The sequence below is a fragment of the Thermobia domestica genome, chromosome 6, assembly GCF_964235325.1.
Source record: "Thermobia domestica chromosome 6, izTheDome1.hap1.1, whole genome shotgun sequence".
NCBI lineage: Eukaryota > Metazoa > Arthropoda > Insecta > Zygentoma > Lepismatidae > Thermobia > Thermobia domestica.
The window spans coordinates 41,953,180-41,978,760 of record NC_137459.1 but is presented as its reverse complement, the minus strand read 5'-3'; the positions used below and the strand labels follow the sequence as shown (position 1 = coordinate 41,978,760).

Below are 25,581 nucleotides of genomic sequence, written 5' to 3'. Positions count from 1 at the left end.
GAATAAAAGTAAGTTGATTTTATGGGTTTTACACTTAGGTTAATGATCTTTTTAAACAATTAGTGATAGTAGAGCCAAAAAGAGTTGTTTTCAACAAAGAATAATTTCCAGCAACTGATTCTTATTCCTCGGGAAACATTTGTTTTTATTACAACCGCGTGTCCGTGTGTATTACGTCTGCAGTACATACGAGTAAGTTGTTATATGGAAAGTTGGATAATATGGTTATTGTGTAAGAAGTAATGAAAATACATGCCTTTTCTTTTTACGAATAAAGCAAACAATATTGAAACAAAGCTCACTTTTAATTTTTAAGATCTTACTTTTCATTAAGATTTTTTTTCCTACTACGTTTACCATTGTCATTTTGTGTTCTATTTCGAGATGGTTCTGCTTAAGCGTGTAGAAAATACGTAGGTGATTTGGGTGTGAGATTTTCTGCTATAAAAAGAACCCTAATTGATATTTAAAAATATAAAATTCTTTGATTATATTCCAGTGACACCATAACAACAAAGCTATATGCATAATCAGTTACGCTGACAGAAGTTATTCATTTACAGTAATTTCCAGGTTTATTGTATACTTTTTTTTGTTTTGCAATAATGACAACTTACTTATTAATTATGACATACTTATTGTGAATTTTTGTGATTTTTGGAAGGGGGCTGTAGCCCCACATCAATCACTGGCACATGCAAGGAGCATCGGAATCTTAATTATGTGTCATTTGTGATTAATCTGATACTCACTCACAATTCCAGAATAAAATTTGGATATTTTTTAATAAAGATTCAAATGTTTATGCTGCGCGCCCTGTGCCTTCCTAATACGGTGTCACCAAAATAATATTCTATATTTCAAAAACGCGTACCTTTTTACTAAGATAAATTATTTTTACATTAATTTGACAAGAAATAATGGTTTCTCGGATGTCCCTGCTAAAATATTTATGGCTAATTTTTTATGTTATTTTTTGGAAGGGGGCTGTAGCCCCATATCAATCACTGGCACATGCAAAAAACATCGCAATATTAATTCTGCGAAATTTATGATTAATCTGATGCTTACTGGCATTTCCAGAATAAAATTTGGAATTTTCATAAACATTTATCATTTTATGTTTCGCCCCCTGTGCCCCCTAAGGAGGTGCGGTACCAAAGTAACATCCCATATTAAAAGACACATAGCTTTTTAGCACAACAACACAAAATTTAACTTAATTGATTTTTTTTAAAATTGTTTCTTAAGGTATGTTCCTGCTAAGGATATTTATGGTGAATTTTTAATATGATTTTTGGAAGGGAGGCTGTAGCCTCATATCAGTCACTGACACATGCAAGGAGCATCGGAATATTAATTCTGTGACATTTGTGATTAATCTGACCCTCACTGGCATTTCCAGAACAAAATTTTGAATTTTTATAAAGATCCATCATCGAGTGCTTCGCCCCCTGTGCCCCCCTTAAGGCAGTGGTTACTAAAATAACATATCAGATGTGGAAAAACTCATATCTTTGTGCTACAACAACGCCAAATTACACATTAATTGACAAAAAGTACCTTCTTTTCGTATGTCACTACAAAGGATATTTATGGTGATTTTTTTATTTTTGAAAGGGGGCTATAGCCCCATATAAGTCACTGGCACATGCAAGGAGCATTAGAATATTAATTCTGTGACAGTGGTGAAAAATCTGACGCTCACTGGCATTTCCGGAACAAAATTTTGAATTTTTATAAAGATCCATCATCGAATACTTCGCCCCCTGTGCCCCCCTAAGGCGGCGCGTTATCAAAATAACATTTCAGATTTGAAAAACGCATACTCATTTGATACAATGACGCCAAATTTCACATTAATTAACAAAAATACCTTCTTCTCGTATGTCCCTACTAAGGATATTTATGGTGATTTTTTTATTTTTGAAGGGGGGCTGTAGCCCCATTATCAGTCACTCTTACATGTAAGGACATTGGAGCATTAATTCTGTGACATTTGTGATTAATCTCACGCTTACTGGCATTCCGAAAATAAATTTTGGGATTTTGGTAACATATCACTCACCATCTTTTTACGCCCCTTGCCCCCCAAAAGGGGGACCTTCGCTAAATAATGTTTGAGATGGCTTTACTAGCTTTGTGAATGAGTGTTTTTGCATTTTGTAACAAATACAACTCATTTGCTCCAAAATCTTCACGAATAATTATTGGAGAAAACTGCTTCTAAAATTTAACATTGAATCTCCCATAAGGAAAATGAACTTTCGTGTTTACACCCCTAAAAGGGGGGCTAAACAGCAATTTTCTCTTATTTTCTTTATAAATTCGAAAAATTCAGATATTTGTCAATAAGAGTGCCAAATTTTACATTAATAGTGTATAAACTTCATCTTCTCCCAGCGCTGTAGAAAATAACACGAATTATGGAACAGTCTGTATATGTATATATATATATATATATATATATATATATATATATATATATGTATATATATATGTATGTATATATATATATGTATGTATATACCATAAAGCTTAAAAGGGTTAATAGATAGGATGAAGGGGTACAGCACCCCATTATTGATTTTAGGAAATAGAATATATCTTTCTATCCAAGTTCCTCCACCCCTTGTAAGTGAAAGCCGATTAATGATTACAGCTGCTTAATATTGAGGGACTGTTTTGATTTACATTAGGAATACAATCGGAGTGACTAATATGTAGTAATAAGACGTAATTTAATTTTGAAATGAAATGAAATGTTTCAGTTTAAGGTGCCACGATTTAGTTTAATTGTATAAAAGTGTGCAGATGTTTATGAAAATAATGGAAACACATATTAGACGAAAAAAATATAGATATAAGTTGAGTGAGTTACTTACGGTTACCCAGTCTTGGGATAATTCTGATCGTCCTGGACCTCCTGATGCTAACACCTTCGTATTTTTTCTATCTTCAGCCTGTGCAACGGAATAAAACATAAGATCTAAAGTAAAGAATTGAGACTAACATAAACAAAGTATATATAACGTTTTGAAACAGTTTCAATTTTCTCCTAGTTATTCATCACAAATAGAAGGTATGCGGGAAAATAAAAATAATTGAGAATGAATGGAGTTTGCGTTTCAGAAGGGCCTATCCGGTTTGCCGTAAGGACCAGACTGTGTCACGTGATCAGGTGAAAAGTCAAATTGTGTACTAAATCGAATCTGGAGATTCCAAATCCAGATGTGAGATATTGCAAACACGTAACCTCCGCGTGGGGTGCAATGGGTAATTCGCAAAAGATGCACATACTTTATCATTATTATTGATTTTACTCAAACAACTTGACTTTTGACAATGTTCTATCCATATTTACCTTACGTTCTATACATCGTTTTAAAACTCTTCATTATGTCTTTGTAATAAGCTTTTAATTAGCCATCTCCTTATTATAGTTTTTGAGATATGTGGACGATTTCATTTTTTTATTGCTTTTCCGTTCACTTAAATGTTCATGTTTCGTGATTTTTTGATTATGTTCCATCCATTTTAGAACAATTTGCTTTTAGAATATAGATTCCACATAGTGTCTTCTACATTTGAGCTGAATTTCATCAATCTCCCCCAAAGTCTGTTCACATCATTGCAACCTAATAGACCCTTTACGAAAGTCATTTATCTGCAATTGGATAACCATTTATTTTCCCCATACATTTTACATCAATAATACTTTTCACTCAATGGAGATCTTTGTCAGCTGTTATACAACTAATCATGACACATTCTTTGTGTGACAGATAGAGCTTAATTGTTAGACTCAACTTCTATATTTAAGCTTAAAACTAGTAGAGATATGTAGTGTAGAAGTATAAAGGAATTTGCTAATGTCAGTGTGTATATGTATCAAGCGTTGTTTGTTATTTGTAACGACGTAGTTTTTCGTAACACCTCAATAAAGCAACTATTAATTATTATGCATTATCAAAACTGCACTGTAGCTTTTTGCTCAACTCTCAGAAATCGATTTACAGAATTACTCACTGCTTCATCATTAGCAACTTTTTATAAAACTGTAATAGGACCCTAATCTAATACTGCTCTCCTACTCTCCTATATGGGTCATGGCAGCACCTACACATCTCTCTAGATTTGATTCTATTCTCAATTTCTTTATTGCTATAGACATTTTCGTGTTCCGCACTTCGAATTTTACCTAAGGAGGTACTCTTGCGATATCTTAATATCCAGACTCCGGGAGCACGCAGAAATAACTCTGACCTGAAATTTCTTCATAAAATAGTTAATGGGAACTTAAGATCAGAATACTTACTTCAAGAACTATTCTTACGTGTCCCTCCCAGCATAATCCGAAATACCCACCTATTCCATATTACCCGCCTTAGGTTGGCAATTATGCAGGGGTCTCTTTTCTAAAGAATACCGAACTGTTATAATCAGGGCCCGGATCTTGTTGACCTAAAATTTTCTAAAAAGTGACCTATAAAATGACACTAAAATTCCTGTAAAATGACCCTAAAAATCACAAAAATTTACCTTAAAACTTGCGTTTTCTTATTTCGTTAAACATTGACATTTTTTAATATCCATTGGATTTTTAATTAACATTTCTAACTCATATTCAAAAAATGTTGTTTCAGTTAGTTGCACTCCATTGATCATTTATTTCTATTGATCAGTCAATTGTACGGCATGGTAAGTCCTAAGTATTGAAAGCGTCAATTCACCCCCGAGTTGAAACTAAGAAGCACTCTTAAACAATAAAAGTTCGCAAGTGTACACTACATGAGAATAATAGATAAAAACCTGTTTAAAATCTGTGTACGCCTTCTAATCCATTTTTAGTTATTCATGTGATCACATCCTTTGTGGTCAACAACCCAAAACTATCTGTTTGGCCACCTACCAACCCCCATCTTTCGTTAACCAGCTACAGCCTAGTTTTCACTAGCTTGTTAAGAATGCAGTTTTTCCACCCCAATAGTCAGGAAGCAAGAAAAGAGATTATTCAACTTCGTCTTTTCCACATCCGTAAACCGTGTTCATTTAAAGATTTCCTTATGAAGAAGAAAGAGAATAAAAGGACCATAAGTGACCTAAAAGTCACCTTAAAATATTAAAAAAATGAACTCAAATTTCAAAACGGCAAAAAGTGACCAAACGTTGACCCTAAAAAACTATATTTTTAGAACCTAGAGTTGATGGATAACGTTTTTATTTGAACTTGCCTTGTCCTATGCGTAACAGAAAAAAGTTGACTTGTCAACAAGATCCGGGCCCTGGTTATAATCATGTAACAACTGATGTGGACATTTTTTCGAGTTACCCGGTGTTTGAAAGAGCACTTCAACGAGTTATGACGAAGTAATATTACTTTTGCACTCTTTGTTGATACTGTTTTTCTTTTTTCTGCTTCTTAACATTTCCCTGTGTAAAATGACAAAGTTACGCTGTATCTGGGAATTTGTTCAATAAATAAATTAATTATTTCAGTTTACACGTTATTATTTCAGTTTACACGTTAATTATTTCAGTTTATATTTCAAGTTGTTATGAGGGTCGTTCTCGGATCGGAAAGAACAAAGTGAGGAGTAAAAAGATATATATATAAAAGCCTAAAAGGGACATATAAATATAACTTGTTGTGCTTGGAACATTTATTAGAAATTGAAACATAAGTCTTTGGTTAGCTGACACGTTTTGGAGTAATGTGATAATGTACCACTGTCATATGGCTTTGTCAGTATTTTTATCTCCCTGCTATTCATTACCCTACAAACAAAAATTCACTCTCTTTTATATAACTAGTGAGCATCACGAATTAGTTATCTTTATTATTATTTCGTTGTTCCATACTTCAGTGTTTTTTCCATCCAGATTACTTTTTGTTTCATGTAGAAGTTTTAATTCTTTCACAATATCTTATTCTTAAAATGTTTGGATAACCTCGAGGAAGGTTGATTTTGTAATGTTTTCTTTCAATCTAACAAACATATTTCTTTTCGTGTTCACGAGATAAGATTAACCTTCAGTTAGTTCACTATTTTGTGTACTATTTGTGAAATAATTTTTGTAACGTCTTACTATTTTTTTTATTCATACCTTCTTTACACGCTACATTATATTATGTCTGTCCTACATAATTCTTTTAATTGATTAATTATCTCCACTTTTTTATTAATTTCTTTTGTTTTTTGGATCAAAAGATCCAATATATTTCAGGCAAAAATTTTCTTGCAGGCTCAATTAAGCTACATAAACCATGTAATATTTAAGCTCAAATGTCTTTATAGCATTATTAAAGAAACTATTTGGTTGCTTTCCCTACACTATTTTAAATTCCTTTGCATACTCAGAGAACATAACGTAAATACATTTCATATTTGTGTAACAATTTTATTTTCCACTTGTAAAATCACTAATATGTATATTTAACACTAAATTATTATTAGAGCAGTTCACACAAAAATTCCCCTCAAGAAAAAATATAAGTATATGCCTTTTAAAATTTTATTAGGTAATTTTACGAGAAATCGCCGTGTTAAGCACACAAGTATACTAACGTAGTGTACATCCTCGCACACTACGCACTATGCACTCGCAGACTTGTGAACTTGGACCTTTTGACGCACACTAGGTGACGTCAGTTCCGGAAATAAGCGTACTTCGAATGCGCACTTGTATCTTTTAGACACAGCTTTAGTTTCTTCATTATTTGTTCTTAATGTCTTTTTACTTATATCTTAAGCTTGGAACAGCTGAAGCAAATAAACCTATAAGCTAGAATTTTATACTTGATCAATGCATTGCTGTTGTATTTTGTGGCCCCTGATCTAATAACTAACTATTGGCCAAGAACACAATCTTTAGATCCATTTTTGTTTATTATTCCTAAAATTCTTGATTTATTTATAGGTAATTCACACGCTACATTATATTATATATGTACTACGTAATTCTTTTAACCCTTAAGTACTACGCATGTTTTTGTCACATTATTACTACGCGGTGTCTGTCAGACTCCGAACAATATATTGCGGAGAAACCAACTGCACGATGTTAATTTTTGCATACACACTAAATATAACCAAGAAGGTAGAGGAAGCGACAATCGGGAGAGGCGGTCGAACCGAAAGTTACGGCGACAGCGGAGTCTGACAGACTCTGCGTAGTATTTACGGGTTAATTCATTATATAACTCGTTATTTGTATACATTTTTTATTTTATTATTTTTTTTCTAGGTGGAAGGGTTTGCCATTTAACCACAAAACCAAATCCTCCCTCGGTTTAGCCATCAGTCGTTCATCGAATGCACTATCTCTCTGCATTACAGTCTGCTGGAACACAAATTGAAAAACCTTCTAAATAGCTTGACTCTACATTAGCTTTTACCTACAAGGATTTATGGATGATGCATGGATGCATTAGGTTTTAGCTTTTAGTAACTTGTGCGTTAAATTCATTGTTTTGGCCGTAAAATAGATCTAAAACTAACGAATGTATTATTATTTTCTCTTTTAACCGTTATTTTCATACCGGAATGCAAATTATACGATACACCAGACAAAAATTCCAATTGCTATTCGTTTTTATAAATTACCAATATATCACCAACTTATGAATAACAACAACAATAGTACGTAAGCATGTGATATATATTTATTAATTTGCGTTTCAATACACTACAAGTATGTACATATTGCTAATATTGTCTATTTTGCTAATGAACTTTTTATTATTATTATTATTATTATTTTTAATATAAAGACTCACCTTAGTAATCTTCTTTCCAAGTAGGTGGGCATTCATGGGTGGAGAGCTGGATCCACTGCTGACAAAAGTTAGGTCAGCACTCTCTGCTTGTTCCATGATCTATTTATGATTAAAAACAAGTTAGTCTCATTATAATGCACCGACTTGATGAATTATATCTAACAATACGCATTGATAAATTATAACTTATTGGTGTGTATTTGAGGCAGGTATATAAAGTATTGGGTGTAACACTATCACATAATATGTATTTTAAGATTCATATTAATCATATTGTAGATGGGGCGTATAGGAAACTGCGATATATCTATGATTTGGAATCATATTTATATGATACATTGAGATCATATAGAAAGAACCAAAAGGAATTATCTAAAATACCCAGTGTTTCAAAAAGAATGATCAGATTTTGGACGGTAATAATTATGGAACATGGAAAGTGCCGGCAAGGAAATGAGTGTTGTTTGAATGGGCGTGGCCAAGAGTTTCAGAAAATCGCCTTTAGATGTCAGTCAATGCGTCTTCTCAGTTTGCAGTCAATCAGAAGTAAGATGGCGTCCGCTCAACAGAAGGCGTATTGTGTACTGCACTTTACAAAAACTGAGTCAGTGATTTCGGTACAATGTGCTTATCGTCGGCGTTTTGGCATTGATCTGACTGAACCCAAAAACATTTGTCGTTGTTATCGGCAATTTGAAGAGACAGGATGCTTGTGCAAAGGTAGGAGTCCAGGTCAGCCTCGCACTTCCGATAAAATGGTGGAATTTAGCTATCGTCTAGATGTTGTTCGTGATACTGCTGGTGGACACATAGAGCATTTGTAATAGCATAGCTAAAATTTGAAAATTTTGTGAGTATTTTGCAATTTATCCCAGTTTTGCAGTATTTTTTTTTTTTTTTTTTTTTTACAATACATATGGATCACGCCATTCTTTTTGAAATATCCTGTATTTGTATTATTATAGAACCCATAACAGAAATGCCTACAATGATCATTTTAGCTATAATGATGTGTTTTCTTAAGTTTAATGAGCAGATTGTTAACAAAGTGAGCAGTGCAAATACCAGTGGTGTTGGAGTTTTCTCCAGCCTGGAAATGTCCCTGTTTTTCTTTTGGGGGGAGGAGTAAAACCCACATAAGAAAGCCCACAATAAAGCCACCCCAAAAAGAAAACTTCAAAACTATACTTCAAAACTTGGATTGAAATGATAACTTTAATGTAATTATAATTACTTTTTTCGATAATATTTTTCAGCGCACACGCCTACTTTCAGAATTAGCTTAAAACATGTATTAATCAAGAGGAGTTCTCAAGAACAGAATACCACTGAAAAAATAGTATGTTCGGGAATCATGCATAACAAATTCTGTTCTCGATCGATCAAATTCGCTGTAATTGTCTTCAACTGTAAGCTAGAACAAAAAGAAAAATGCAGCTACATTCCCTTTATTTTGTAGTACATACTAGCCTAATAGTACAAACAAATAATAAAATGCCTTTTTCCATGTTTCCGTTACTTACAAATCGGAAACGACCCCTCACTTAGAAAAGGAAATTACTGTATAGTGAAACCTGCCTATGTTGGCCACCATCGGTTCCATTGGAAAGTGGCCAACGTACAGAGAATAAGTGTGGTTGGTGTATTTTTAGAATAGAATTTCTAGTATCATAGGGTAAACATTGCTTCGATGCGGCCAACTTCCAAGATAGACAGGTAGTCAACTTACAGAGTAATAAGTAACGAATGTCTAATGGGAAAATGCAGGTTCAAGATGAACCAGGCCAAGGTAAGCAGGTGGCCAAATTAACGGGTTCTACTGTACTAAAGGTATACCTCTATTTTCTTAACATTACATGTGGATAATCACACACATACAAACGACAAAGAGTCGCATTAATAAGGAATCAAAATCTTATGATAATTAAAATGCAGAAATCACTTTGCTTTTGTAATACCATAATTTAGATCAAAGACTTTTAAACGCTTCATTTAAAAGAAATAAGTTACTAAAAATCTACCTCTATTTTCTCAGCACCACACTTGGTTAACAACACATATAAAAACAAAAACAAAAAAAAAAAAAAAAAAAAAAAAGAGTTGTATTAACAAGTGGATCGGAAAGCACCCAAATTCTTCGTGCGTGTGGTGGAGTAAATGACGTATAGTACGATCGAGGGGTCTAGTACCATATCCATTTGAGAAAATGAAAAAAACGTCTAGCTCTGTTATAACAAGCGACTTTAATTTTTTTTCTTCAACAATGTAATCTGTTCATTGTGGTCTACAAAAATGTTTGCAGGCACAAAATCAAACACTGAGCAATAACGCTTTTTTAGCCAATATGCGCAGGATATGGTAGTGTTTGATAGTATTTCTCATTACTTATATGATAAAAATACACAATTTTCGCAAGGGTATTGTATTATTTCACTTGAACTTAAAAAATGCATAATTGTATACACAATGCTTTCATCATAAGTGGTTATTGTTTATTCCAAATCACAGTATTCGTCACCTACATTATTCTCAGTTACTCATTCAGTATTTCAATGTAAAGGTATATTTAAAAAAAAATAACAAAACTCAATTAGGAACTTTTTATTTGTTCTTAAACAACACAATTACACAATGTCTTGATCATGAGGAGTTATCGCTTGTCCCACTTCACAGTATTCGTCCTCTACGTCGTTCTCGGTTTCCCCTGAATTCAATACTTCAACATAATATTTCAAGCAGTCATCTTTATTTATTTATTTATTTATTTATTTATTTATTTGCCAAACTTCCAGATACAGCAAGGTAGCCGTTTTACACTGAAACTATTTGCAGACTTACATTCTGAACGCTGAACTGCTTTCTTCCGAGCAGTTACCGGTGAACAAAGCACAATCGACATACTGGTCAACAATGTTGAATTCACACTAACCTGACTACATCTAACTGAACGAAGCACAACATTGAAAATAATTCACTGTGATTAAAATGGATTGTGGTAGATTTTAAAACTTGCGCAACTTATATATATATATATATATATATATATATATATAAAACTCTATGGCCTATGGAACCCGGAGGTTCAATGTCGCGTTCACAAAAGCTCTCCACTGACTTCTATCCTTAGCTAATTGGATCCAGTTTCTACTTTGTATTCCTATCTCTGCGAGATCTATCTTAATATTGTCCTTCCATCTGCGCCTAGGTCTTCCTAATGGTCGTTTTCCTATGGGTCTTCCAGTCAATACTTTGAAAGCGTTTCTACTTTCTTCCATTGTAGCTACATGACCTACCCACCTAAGCCTCCTAGACTTGACGACCCTAACAATGTTGGGTAAACCGTATAAATTATGTAGTTCCTCGTTATGAAGTTTCCGCCATTTCCCGTTCCCGTTCCTCTTGGGTTCGAATATTCGTCTCAGGATCTTCTTCTCAAATACTTTCGGTCTATGTATTTCCCTCAGAGTAAGCGATCATGTTTCGCATATATATATATATATATATATATATATATATATATATATATATATATATGACAGACTTTGAAACATACTCCCATCTTTGCAACGTATTTTCTATGGGATGTAGCTTAGACTGGAAAATCGCAAATAGTGGATTTGGTAGATGGTGAAATACTCTACAAAATCTGTATCATTTTTTTTTTTTTTTTTTTTTTTTTAATGGATATGGTAGGTTTTGATACTAAACCCCTCGATTGTTATATTTCAAAGGTGTACATGCTTCTTTAAGAATCTTCAGCAAATGAAAATAAATGAATAAGAAGATTTTGAGGATTGGTTGGAATCAAAGATTTAGATATGTAACAAACAGTTATTTATTTTAGACGGAAGATGTATTATTTAGTGATTGTTTTGGAATCTACCGATTTCTGCTAATATGGAAACTACAAGTGTAGTATAGATTGTCTAAAATAAAATAGTTTCTTTTGTTTAATTTGTGAACAAATTAGATTAATAATTTGATTAATAAGCATTTGATCACTAGTTGCTAGTATATTATTCAGGAATTTTTGCTAGACTTCATTAGAAACACTCACTCACGATTGACGCTAAACAGACCTTTTGTCATGGACTTTGATCCACTAATAATGTAATTGCTAAAACACGTAATTTTCTTCATTATTTTGCGTTATTTTCTTTTTTCTTTTTTACCGTAAATGTATATTGTTTTAAAAAGGTCCCATCATTGTCAAATTAAAATTTCGCTAATTTTACAGTAATTATGTGATATCTTCAAATAGATAAAAGATAATCGAAATGTGGAACAAGAGTGCCCTAAACAATATTATTTTGCATGAGGTACCGTTATCATGAGTCTTCTAGTAGTTTCCGTTTGCAGCCATTTATAAACGCGAAAATAAATATCGACTTTCTAAATGGATGGAAATCGAAAGCAGATAAGTGTGTCGTGATAACGGTATCTCATGTAAAATAATATTGTTTAGCGAGCTCTTGTTCCACTTTTCGATTATATTTTATCTATTTGAAGATATCACATAATTACTGTAAAATTAGCGGCATTTTAATTTCGCAGTTATTAAGTCTCTTAAATCTATACATTCTTGGACCAATAACTGATTTCTAAGCAACTTTTGTAGTACACCAGACAAGCTCAATTTCACTTTTGTAATAGATGTAAATGTTTAAAAACTGAGTATAGATGACCACCCTTTGTCCCTATAGGAGCGGTATTTTTGACAATGCTGTAACATGTAATCTCTTATTTTCAATCTAGAGTTTAAACAAACATTTCACACCTCTAGCTTAAGCTAATTCTTACACCGAACACCGTCTGAATTATGAATCTGAAGTTTTATTATTATACTAATTGCTCCCATTTTTCCCTTTAGAAGCAAAATTTTCGAAAACGCTGGAACTTTTTTTTTTTTTTTTTTTTTTTTTTATAGATAAAAGTTAAAATACTAAACTTCGTAAGTCAAATGTAAGCGAATCTTTACATCAAATATTTTCAGAATAAATAGCGCGAAATTTGAATATTTTAGAAACTGCCTCTTCCCCCCCCCCCCCTTAGATACAGAGTTTTAATAATGCTGAAAAACATATTTAGTTATTTGCAGTTAGAAGTTTATATGTCGAGTTTTATTTCCTAGCTTCAAGGGTTCTTGAAATATTCTATTCTTCGCTAAAAATTTGAACCCCACTTACTCCCCCTTAGTATACGTATTTTCCAAAATCCTGCCTTATTCCTTGCTTTTCTGAAAAAAGGATTATTGTGTCAACATTTCCCGTCTCTACCTGTAGCGGTATGGCCAGGGTTGGGTAATTACGAGTAAAAAAAGGTTTTCTACGTGACGTGTAAAATACGCGTAAAAACGCGTAATTTACGTAAAATACGTAAGTACGTAAAAAAATTAGAAACAGGTCTACAAATTAAAAGAAAACATTCTACGCGCTGAGCTTTAAAAAAATTCTTCCTAAAATTGTATGGAATCTAGCTGGATTTTGCAAAACTTAATCCGTAAGCATAAACTGGGAATTTTGTATTGGTTTTGTAAAGTAGCATTGTATAATACGGTTTGCATGCGTGACTTTTCAAAACCCATTTCACCATGTTTCATGTTTTAAACCCTCTGTAATCGAGAAAAGTTTTATGCCAGAGAAGCCATGGAAGAAACTATTGTGCAATATAACAACAATGGTAAGACTTCGTGGTCTCCATTTGTGACGGCTTTCTGCAATGTCTGAGAAAAGCATCACGAACAAGTAGAGGAGTTTCTGTTGGAAAACCTCGGCCCTTCAGGAATAACTAGCTACCAGCAATATCGGGGAAAATGTGGAAATTTTGAAGAACTTATGAAGAAGGGAATTACAACACCACGCACATTCTGGTATTTCGCTACTCGGTAACATAAGGAGTTGTCATAATTTGCTATGAAGTTACTGAACATCCTAGCATCTTCAGCGCAAATTGAAAGACTTTTTCTCAAATTGGTCCTTTGTCCATAACGTCACAAGAAACCAGCTCAGCTTCGAACGTTCGAAGAAACTACTTCAAATATACTACACCCTCAAATTACAAGACCACTCAAGTTATGAATATTAGTGTGATTAAGAGTATTGTGTTCGAATTGTACTAAACTATAATGGAAATGGCATGTAACATTTTTTTAGAATTAAAATAATGGCTAAGTTTTAAATGAAATGATATATGCAGTTTTATTGGAACCAAGTGAAATATATTCAGTATTCGAACTAGGAAGAAAGACAAATTGTTACTTTCAAAAAAAAAAAATAAATAAATAAATAAATAAAAATAAAAAACGAAGAAACAAGTAGTTCAATATTCTGTTGAGTATTTTCTTCAGTTTTGTCTATTTATTATGAGCATGAAAAATGTCTACATTAAATGTTCAAATGATAGTCAAGTGCTAAGGGAAGTAATATATTTAGTGTTGTTGTTGGACTTGGAAGAAAAGAGCAAAATAAATGAGTTCATTCCGAAAAATGTAGTATAATGTTCTGTTGGGTGCTTTTATATTTTTTCAGTTGTGTGTGTTTAAAATGAGAATCTAATAACTTTTACATCGACAATTCGATATGTCCCAGTGCTAAGTGAAGTGGTATATATAGTATCGTTCAAACGTGGAAGAAAAACAAATCAGTTTATTCTAAAATTTCAATATTCTGATCAGTATTTTTCGTATCAGTTATGTGTGTGTGTTAGTGTGTAATATGAAGGTGAAATGAGCCTAACAGTCAATCTCTTTTTCTTTTCTAATAGAAGTTTCAAAGTATACTGAAATGTTTCGAGTTTTATATTAAAAGCTGCAAAGGTATAACAATAAATTGTTATAATCAAAAGGTTACTTGATACTTTCAAACATATCCAAACCAACACATATTTTTAATGTGTGTGCTTATATGTTGGGTGGTTGTGCTTGTGTGTGTGCTAATAGATGGAAAGTAGTAGTGGGCCGGCGAGGGGCTATCCAAAATTATCTTTCATTACTATGATTTGGCATGAAATCATTACTTTTAAATATATTGTTTAGAAGATAATAATGTTTTACTGCTTAAATAAGAAAACTAAGCTTACAATATAACCGACTGTTCAAAATGATCTTAGTTTTAATGAAAGAAATATAGTTTTCTACGTCTGCGTAAAAAACTGGTTTTCTACATGACGTATATTCAGGCCCGTAGCCAGCCCAAAAATGTAGGGGGGGCCCGGCTGAAGTTAGGGGGGGCCGATCCAACCATATGATAGTTCATCACCATATTATAGTTCTTTTGCAAGCCTACTGTAAAAATTTTCAGGGGCCAGCAAAAATTTAGGGGGGGCCCGGCCCCCCCTAGACCCCCCTGGATACGGGCCTGCGTATATTACTAGTAAATTACGCGTAATTTACGTAAAATACGTAACAAGTAAATTACCTTGCCAACCCTGGGTATGGCCTTGGTGTTGATGATAAGCACTTTCGCTAAGTACTTCATCAGATAGGAAGGAGAGGCCTTACGAAGAAAAGAACTATTAAGATACAGAATAACAACTCAGAAGCGTCAAATAGGGTACCATTTGTGGTACAGGGACACATAACAGTGTTCGAAGGTTGAAAGTCCAGACAATTTAATGGAGAATATAAAACTGGCTGGATTGGTAAAAATACTAGAGGAGACAACGACAATGAATACATATATGTATTAACATATCTTGTTCTGGTTCTTTGAAATATACAGAGCAGACACATGAACACTTTGCGAAAGTTAGGGAGAAATGCTTAGAAACCTTCGAAATATGGGGGTATGGAGAAGAATGGAGACAATTGTCAGGTAGATAATAACATATTAAATGTAATTTAAAATTAGAAGAGAAATTGATTAAGACGTTGTCTGGAAAAGAATTGTATCCCCGAGTCATGATAAAAGGTACGGTGGAAGTGAAAGACAGACAGGTTGGAACAGATGGGAACTAATGGATGGTGTTGGCAAAAAAAAAAAAAAAAAAAAAAAAAGTTAGCTGAAAACTGTAGCACATTAAAATTTGTCAGCTAGTGGTAAGTAACCTGCTAATAATAGTAAAATATATATGATGATACTGATTATTATGATGAGGAAGTTTCATAGAATTCCAGTGAACAACAGTATTTTATTTATCTTTCAAACATTTTCCAATTATCTTCTCATGCTCTGTGAAAAATAAGTAGTTCTGTTAATCTAATAATAATATTTTATACTATTATAAATATAAAAGACTAAGAGTGACTCATGCATCAACGCCCAAGTCATAGTACTATAGCCAGAGAAGTCCAAATTGAACAGAAAAGTTTTTGTCACGAAAACAATGAATAAGAAAGGATTTTTTAAAACACATCCTAAATGGGAGCTAAAGGGAGTTCAATTTTTCTGCCAAGAATAGATTATCTCACGAATTCTTGAAGTTGAGAAACTCTGCATATGAACTCCTCATTAAAAAGTGTTATAGCATTTACGAAAATTTCACTTCTAATGAAGGAAGGAGGGACAAAATAATAAAGGAGGGAAGGAGCATAAATTAGCAAAAAAAAAAAAATAGTCTGAAATTTATTTTTCTTTTATGAAATGGAGGAACCAACTAAACTTACAGAGGCACATACCTTGATCCTATACTACTGCTAGATTTTTAGTTTTGGCAATGTATGAGGGAATGGTCCTATGCACCTTCCCAAAATTCAACAGGTGAGCCAAGGTATCCCTGCCTAATTTTGTAGGAGGTGGTCCTACGTACCTCTAAGCCATTGACCCTGAGCCAAGGACCATGAACCCTAATCCAGGGTTCCAGAGGCATAAAAGTTCGACCAACTGTCACCCATACTACTTTGTGTATAACTATGCGATTGTTGATTTTATTTAGTCATCATCAATACAGATAAACAGAAAATTTCATGTCGATTGAACAACTGAAATGCCTGCTACGTTGATTGGAAGATTTTACTTGAGCAGATATATCCAGAGATAACATGGGTAATTGAAAACTTGACTCACGAGCCACGACGAACTCTGACCCAACACCCACCAAAACACATTATCATCAGACGCATGATTCACGCCCTCCTCTCTACTGGCTAAAGAGTTTACACTTGTAATGAAACAAGGCTTTTAAATTATCACTAATCAGAGTTTGAATTTCCTCGGTCAATCGCTGAAGCCCACTCTGTTAGAATACTGGAGGATCTGATTTTTGCGATATAAAATGGTAATGTTTGTCATGGGCCGTATTACGATGAATTTCAATTTAATTATCATGGTATAATTATTTTCTTGTTGAATTACAGATACGTTTCAATGGGAAACAGAATGAAATTTCAAAGTCTCAAATCAAGGTAAAGTAGACCAACGTAAATTAAAAAAAAAAAAAAAAAAAAAAAAAGAAAAAAGGGTAAAATTCAACTGTCTCCAAGCCAAGTAGTAAGTCCTATTGCTATTATTACAATTACAAATATCAATATCTAAAAGTGCCTGAAGTTATTTTTTTACTCTGACATACTCATCTCAGGTAAGTCAATAGAAACAAATAAAAAAGGAAGAAAAATGGAGGCCAGGCCTTGAAAGTAAAACGTAGAGAAAATCACCAGTGTTTAGAAGATGCTGTCTACAATGCATTGAGCAGAGTGAGTCATTAGGACAGAGTTGGTCACAATGGGTGGTGGGTGGCAGTGAGTTACGTCCTGTTGGCCCACAACCCACGGATCCACTCACAGATCTTAGCTCATTTGACCCATGACCCACTGAACCACTCATCTCTGGATATATCAAGTTAAAAAAAAAAAAAAAGATTGTGTACATGATACAACAGTGATTACATTACAAGTGGTATGTACCAGTAGTAGTGGGATGGGTCATGGGTCATTTGGGTCACGAATTTTGTCCGAGTCATTCGAATATGGGTCTTGGTTCTCAGACGTAGTAATCTAGACAGACTCAGTGACTCAAAAGCAGCCGACATATCGTCTCTGTACCATTACTGCAGAATTTTACAGATGATTAATGATGTTCAGTATTCGAGCATGAACATTCATTTGTTTATTAATGTATGTGTTAAGTAATTCATTATTTTAATAGCGTAATAGAAACTATTAATCTTCTTCATGAACCTTTTTAAGTTTTTTTTTCTTTTTTTCTTTTTCTTTTTCTTTTTTTGCTATAATTTATTTCACCCAAAATATCAATAAGCTATTTTATCCTTATTCTGGGTAAGGTAAATGGGGGGGGGGGGGCTCTTTATACTACTCTTACCAATTTAGTGATGGTAAAATAGAAATAGATTAGATTAGATTAAGTAAGCATAACACTATTTACTATTTAAAACTATTTTATTAATAATATAATAGAAATTTATTTAAAAATAAATACCCCCAAGACTAAACTACTCTGTTGATTTTTCACTTGAAATGACATATACCGTATTGTAGGGCTGTTACTATGATTAGTTATAAAATATGGGCAATATGACTTGAGGGTTTCTTTATTTTTCTTTTTTATTTTTTCTTTTATTTTTTTATTTTATTTTTATTTTTTTTGTCTGAAAAAGCCATTCAAGAATAAACTACCCCTTGTGGATATTTTCAGAAGAAAAGACTCACACCACATTATAGGGTAATTTATAATATATGAACAAAATCGCCTGAGTTTTTGAGGAAACCGCCCGAAAACAAGATTTAGATTTAGAGTTTTGAGTTTAGTGTCCATTTCAGCAGCAAATCTGTATGAGACGTGGACCTATGGTTAACGTGAGATCGAAACCACATGAGCTCCGCCTGGGATCGATTCCCCACGCCAAAGGTGTCCGGATCTTCCTAGGTACCTTTGGCGTGGGAGATCCGGGTTTGATTTCTGGTTAGAGCTCATACGACAAAATTCACCCCAAAAACAAACTATCCTTTTATGGATATCTCCCGAATAAACTGCCTATGGCGCATTATAGAGTTGTGAACACACACACACACACACACACACACACACACACACACACACACACATATATATATATATATATATATATATATATATATATATATATATATATATATGAAATATGAACAAAATCCCTCAATTGTTTGCATAGGCGGCGCCAGGATTTTGGTAATGTGGGTGTAAGCTGGGAAGGGACAACACATCCTAACAGAATGCTCTTCACTATTAAGCCTTAAGATCTCACAAATAATCTCTAAGTTTTACTTTAAAAAAAAAAAACACTGGAAAAACACTGTATGATAGCAAGGAACTTAAGAGAGACTTAAAAAGTCACTCAAATGTATCCAAACACAGGAAACAATAAATATACAAAATAGAAAGGATTATTGTAGGAAATATGAAAATCGAAGTTAATGTAGACACTGTGGCGACGCCTATGATTGTTTATGAAAAATTCATCCGAAAAAAAAAAAAACACCTCATTACTAGAATTACAGTTGTGGATTTTTAAGAACAAATTACTTATACCGTGTGTTAATACTTGTTTATAAAATACGAAAAAATTGCCTAAGCCGTGAACTAGCCAGAAAAAAAAAAACTTATCCCTTTTAGATAGTTTCTAAAAAAGTGACTTACAACGTGTTAATGATATATTGATTTATGAAATATAAAGAAAATTGTTAAAACTGGTGTACAGAAAATCGCAAATTTTGATTTGTAACATTCAGTAAACCACCCCTGTTTTTAGAGCTGGCAAGAAAATTCGGAAATCGCTCTTAGTAACTTCACAGAATCTTAGAAAATCCTTAAGTTTAAAATTCGGCCTGGATACGTTGGAGAGTATGGCCTCTAGGTGAGTGTGTGTATGTATATTGGGAAGAAAGAACGAATAGATAAACAGATGGACATACATATATAAACCACTTTTTTCGGCAATAGGGGTTATGAAACGTATATATTCATTGATGTCTCGAACTCGACAATTCTCGCGAATTCCATACCGTACTTCTTTCTCTTCTGGGGGCGCGGTGGCTCAGTGGTAGAGCGTTCAACTCCGGTGCTTGTGGTCCCTGGTTTCGATCCCAGCTCGCGCCGTGTGGACTTTGTGGTGGACAAACACCGTGCTCGTGGGTTTTCTCGGGGTTCTCCCGTTTCCTTCCACTATTCATTCCACCATTTCACTCATTTCTCATAATCACAGTCTCCTTTAGCCTAACCGGCATAACTGTGGGACGTAAAACTCAAAGATTTCATTTCATTTTCATTTTCTTTCTCTTTTATCTACGCTTGAAAGTAAACCGGTTGAGAATGCTCCAAGAGCATTCCAGAACGAACTTAAAAGAATAGAGAGATGGAGCGGGAAGGATAACTGTCATTGTTCCTATACGTAAAACTAATCCTTTTAACTGCACAACCTTCTGTTTCTCGCAAAAATTTGCAAAATATCACCTCTCTATGACTTACGGTTTCCGAGATATGGCTGCTTAAATCTCCCGAAATTCGAACTTTCTTGGCCAATATCTGGGAACGGTGGCCAGTTGGTCAGTAGCCACCGGTTACAATTTGATACCAAAATGTTCACCATCCTCTTAGGTATTGATCAACAACAATATGATCTCTCTATGACAAGGTTCCCGAGATATGGCTCGATAAATCTCCCGAAATTGGAACTATTTTTTGGTCAATATTTTGGGAACGGTAAGTCATAGAGAGATGATATTGGTGTTAATCAATACCTAAGAGAATGGTAAACATTTTGGTACCGATATTAACTAGGGCCACTGGCCAAACCAGTGGCCAATTGGATAGTGGCCACCGGTTACTATTTAGTATCAAAATATTCACCACCCAAGAGGCACCAAACACACCAATATCATCTCTCTATAACTTATAGTTCCCGAGATTTGGTTCCTTAAATCTCCAGAAATCGGCCATTTTTTTGGCCAATATCTCGTGAACGGTAAGAGTGACGCGAAAAATTCCATCACTTTCTCAGATAGTTTTTGATGATCTATCGAATGGAGGGCTCAAAATTGAAAAAAAAAAAAAAAAAAAAAAAAAAAAAAATTGCAAATAACAGACAGACAGACACACAGGCACACAGACATAGAGAATTCAGTAACGAACTTTTTAAGTTCGTTGCAAATACAGAGAAATAAATTATCATATATAGAATAGGGTCGGACTTGCAAAGAATATGTGGGAACTCCACTGAAATTGATTTTATGAAAAGTCAGGGATGCTTAATAGTGCATAAACTTCCCGAAAGTGTTCATTCTTACTTATATCAACCTGCACAATTTCAGTGCAGTACCACTACTTTTTGGTAAAGTATCAAATTTCTTTTAAAATTTTGCAAATTTGAGGCTATTTTTCGGCAGTAGCACCGATTAAATCTGAAACCCAATTGTACCCATTTTTCTAGCCTCTAGAAATTTAAAAACTAAATAAATAAATAAATAAATAATCATACAGGAACTCTGTTTCGAACTATATAGATAAATATAGGTATATAGATATATAGTTAGGACTATATATATATATATATATATATATATATATAGCTTCCTTACTGCTTCTCATTAAGATGTCAATTTCATTCTCTTATGCTAGCTCTTAAATGTCTACCCAGACACGCAAAGAACATCACAACTTCGGTCAGAATTCACGAATTTTGAAACTTGTTTTGTATCCTTCTGAGTTCGGACTTTTCTAAATTCATATGTGATTCGCGCCATTCCGCTTAATACAGTTGCACTTGCTACATTTTATTTACGACGTCATTAAGGAATTACGAAGAAATTTGTATTTAAAAATTCGCTTAAGAGACGTGTATCTTTATCTGTCTATCATTCGTTAACAGCTGTTATCTACATTTCTACATCTTGTATTTTCTTAAAGGGCTTAAAATAAATTTAAAATAAATAATCTTTTACAAAATCTAAATTGTATCTCTTGTATAGCACATAATGACACATTCCGGTCTGGGAGTGCCTACCCCCCCCCCTCCCCTTCTTAGCCTCCGCCCTGGTTATAGGCTTGGTTAGGGTGTGCCTTAGTATAACGATACTTGAGGTTTTTGGTTCGATTTCAACGAACGAACTTCTCGATTTTCATCATATACAGCTACGAATTAATTTTATTTATTTATTTATGTATGTATTTATTTATTTATTTATTTATTCTTTCTTTCTTTTCTTATGGAGAGGCATAACTCATGTAGTCTAAAGCTTTCTGGAAACATTTATGTAAATCTTTTGATTTATTAAATTAGTGCAAAAGCAGATTCCTTTTATCCACAACATTGCTTCAACTTTAACTTGTTACTTTTTCCTCTTGGAACCTGTTATTTGACTTACTGTGTCAGACTATGTTTCCTGTCTTCGTCTAGTCACTAAACTGTACTTGAGGACATTGGACGTATATTAAGTTCTTTTATGAAACAATCAGCAGCCGCTTAGCACTTGTCGAGCTTGGAACAGCGATTTGATCGATTATAAGATTTTGTACTATTACTACGTCTGCGATTATTTGAAGTTGGATTTCGTTAATGTATTTCTATTTGCTGAGGTTTGGCTTTCTGACTTTGGTTTCCTTAGAGAGAAACCACGCATAGAGCTTGAGGTTGTTTCCTCAGCTTTGAGACCTACGACTTACCCTGGCTATCTGTCACTTTCTGACATGAAATGAAATGAAATCTTTGAGTTTTACGTCCAACGGTTATGCCGGTGAGGCTAAAGGAGACGGTGATGATGAGTAATGAATTAAATGGTGGAATGAAGAAAGTGGGAGGAAACGGGAGAACCCCGAGAAAACCCACGCACACGGTGTTTGTCCGCCACAAAGTTCACTTGGCGGGGGCTGGGATCGAACCCGGGACCCCAAGCACCAGAGGTGAACGCTCTACCACTGAGCCACCGTGGTCCCCACTTTCTGACATCATGAACACGTGGAGAGGAGGGTCCGAGCTTTAAGGTTTTACCTTATATGAAAATGAGGAGGACAAGAGGTGTGGTTCGTGTCTGCGTCCCGGAAACAAAATCGTTTTCTTGGAGAGGCTCGGGGCACTACGATCTGGATTTCTGCTGGAGCAACATCGAAGAAAGCAAGGAGGATAGATTTGCACCTACTGATGAAGGTACAGTAATATCTCCGAAACAGTTCAGTGACAACGCCAGACTTAGAATATTATTCAAATTCCTTAACTCCTATCCTGTTCTGTTGCACTTGTAGAAAATGAAATTGTGTTCATGTTTAATTTCAAATATTACCATGAAGCTATATCTCCTATATTTTACCTTATTGTGTATCTAGAAATTGATAATATTGAATGACGTGTCCAATCATTTCTAGCTTTCGAATCTGGTAGTGGAGAATAATTCCCGAAATTTAATAATTTTATTTTAAGTATTATCAAGGCTGTGACCTTCTTTCACAAAGAAACTAGCGGTAAGCCCGTCATGTTACATTAGTAGTAGTTCCATCTTGAAGATGACGTGATTATCATTTAACATCAATTTTTAGATTAAAAAAAAAATCAACATTGAAAAATCGAAAATCATGAGAAACTCATGAGAATACCCTTTGGAAACGCGGCCCTTACTGAGTAGAACAAAGAGAACTTGAAGAGGTCAATCATTTCAAGTATCTGGAAGTACTTGGTAAGTATTTTGACGAGAGGCACTTACTTTACCAAAGAAATCAGGTCAAGAATTACCATAGGGTCTAGTCAAAGAAGCATTCAACAAGAAAAGATCACTCTTAACTAGCAGGTTTAATATTGGACTAAGGAAGAAGATGGTCAAGTGCTATACAGGGTGTCCCAGGAGGAAGCGGCAATTTTCTTGGAAATGGTAGTATGGATGATTCTAAGCAAAAAGATTCATATAAACATTGGTCCTAATCTCAATGGTTTGAAAGCTATAGGTTGTAAACCATTTTTGACTTTATGTTACGTATTGTTCACCCTGTAATTATTCTACAGACATGGGATATAGCGGATTTGAAAGGTAATGGAATGACCTTTCCAATGGTATGCAACGTGTGGCAGTGGTGTCTTTGAAGAGAGGATTATTGAGGGAAAGTTAAGATTATGTAAGGGAATTGGATGGCAACACTGATTCCAAAATTTCCCGCAATTACTTCCCTTCTAAAGACGTGTTACGTGTTGCATATCGTTGGAAAAGCACTTCCATCACCTTTCAATTCCGCTATGTCAGTAGAATAAATGCAGAATGAGTAGTAAGAAATATGAAGTCAAAAATGGTTTACAACCTATAGCTCTCAAACCGTTGAGATTAGGACTCATGTTCACATGAACTTTTCTGCTTAGAATCACTCATACTACCACTTTCCGAAGTATTGCCCCTTTCTCCTGGGACACCCTGTATATGGACTATTGGGCTGATGATTCAGAGACTTGGACATTAAGGAAGTTAGAGAAGAAATATTTCGCGTCCTTAGAGCGCAAAGGTTCTAAGTCCAATTTTTTTTTCTTTTTTCGAAATTGAGTTTTATATACTTATAGATGGCGCATGATGTGCTCTTTTACATGGCGATAAGAAAGCGTACGAAATTGTTATTATTGACAAGAAATAATGAATGAAATATTGTCCTATGTCATATGTCCTCCTATGTCCTATGTCCATTCTTTTTACTCTCCTGTAAAATTTCTAAAATTGGAAATAGAACCTTTGCGCTCTATTCAAAATGTGGTATTGGAGGAAGATGAAGAAGAAAAAAATACAGAGAGAGTAACAAACGAAGAAGTTTCAAAGTGGATAGGAGAGAAGAGGAAGCTTTTAGTTGGCAATCTTCGTAGGAAGGCCAATTGGATTGGAAATATCTTGCGAGGAAATTGTCTTCATACCGCCATAGAAGGAAAGATGGAAGGAAAGCGAGGAATAGGAGGAAGAAGAACACAACTGATCGATGATTTGAAAAATAGAAGAAAATATTGGGAGTAAAAGAGGAAGCTGAAGGCTGAAAAACGTAAAAGAAACATTTCCCGGAACAAATCTACAAAAAAAAATCTTCATTAGTTCTAGGAACTGCCAACAGACAGAATAATAATAATAATAATAATAATAATAATAATAATAATAATAATAATAATAATAATAATAATAATAATAATAATAAATTGTTCTTCATTTTCTCGAAGTCGAAGTGTGCTCACATATCATTTTGTTCGGCTGGATGAGATCTATCCACAGGTAAATGTCTCTCATCTTCGGACTAATTTCTTTCCATCAAACGCTAACAAAACTGTTGAAGTATTATTACGTATTAACTATTAATATAGTTAGTAGTAGTAGTAGTAGTAGTAGTAAGTAGTTGGTTGTTTGTTGAAATTTAGTCCCTCCTTTTCAGCACTGAATCTACATGAGACATGGACCTACAGCTTAATGTGGAATTCGAATGACCTTAATGGGTTCAAATTTTTAACACTTCCCCACGGAACATCGTACACCAAAGTAGAGGTCTGCACGGCTCGGACCGAGCCCGGGCCATAAAAATTTTCAAATATGAAACCATATTTCTCGGACCTTTCGGGAACAACTTTGTAAATATACTGTACAACGATATATATTACACGGTTCTTTCTGAAGAACTTTCAAAGCACAACTGCAAAAGTAAATCTCTAATTGCTGTGAATACGAGTAAAAATACATTTTTGAGTTAATTATTAAGTTTTTGTACTTCGGGCTTCTTTCGGGTTCATTATCACACGAGCTCGGGTCGGGCTCGGGCCTAAATGCTAAAACATATTTCGGACTCGGGTCGGGCCTCACATTATAAATTCACGAGCTTGGCCGGGCTCGGGCTAAAAATTTCGGCCCGTGTAGACCTCTACACCAAAGACGCAAG

The 25,581-nt window shown here is 34.2% G+C and overlaps 1 protein-coding gene across 3 annotated transcripts in view; it reads right to left on the bottom strand.

The window, feature by feature from the left end:
• The window catches only part of LOC145687963 (histone H2B-like), a 154,365-nt gene that overhangs the window by 38,929 nt on the left and 89,855 nt on the right, over positions 1-25,581 (bottom strand). For all 3 annotated transcript variants that reach the window (XM_081761570.1, XM_081761572.1, XM_081761571.1), the window contains exons 2-3: positions 7,781-7,879; positions 2,886-2,963 (exon numbers count right to left, since the gene is read on the bottom strand). In XM_081761570.1, the coding sequence (XP_081617696.1) occupies positions 2,886-2,963; positions 7,781-7,876 (174 nt within the window). In that variant the 5' untranslated portion in view covers positions 7,877-7,879. The remainder of the gene's footprint in view (positions 1-2,885; positions 2,964-7,780; positions 7,880-25,581) is intronic.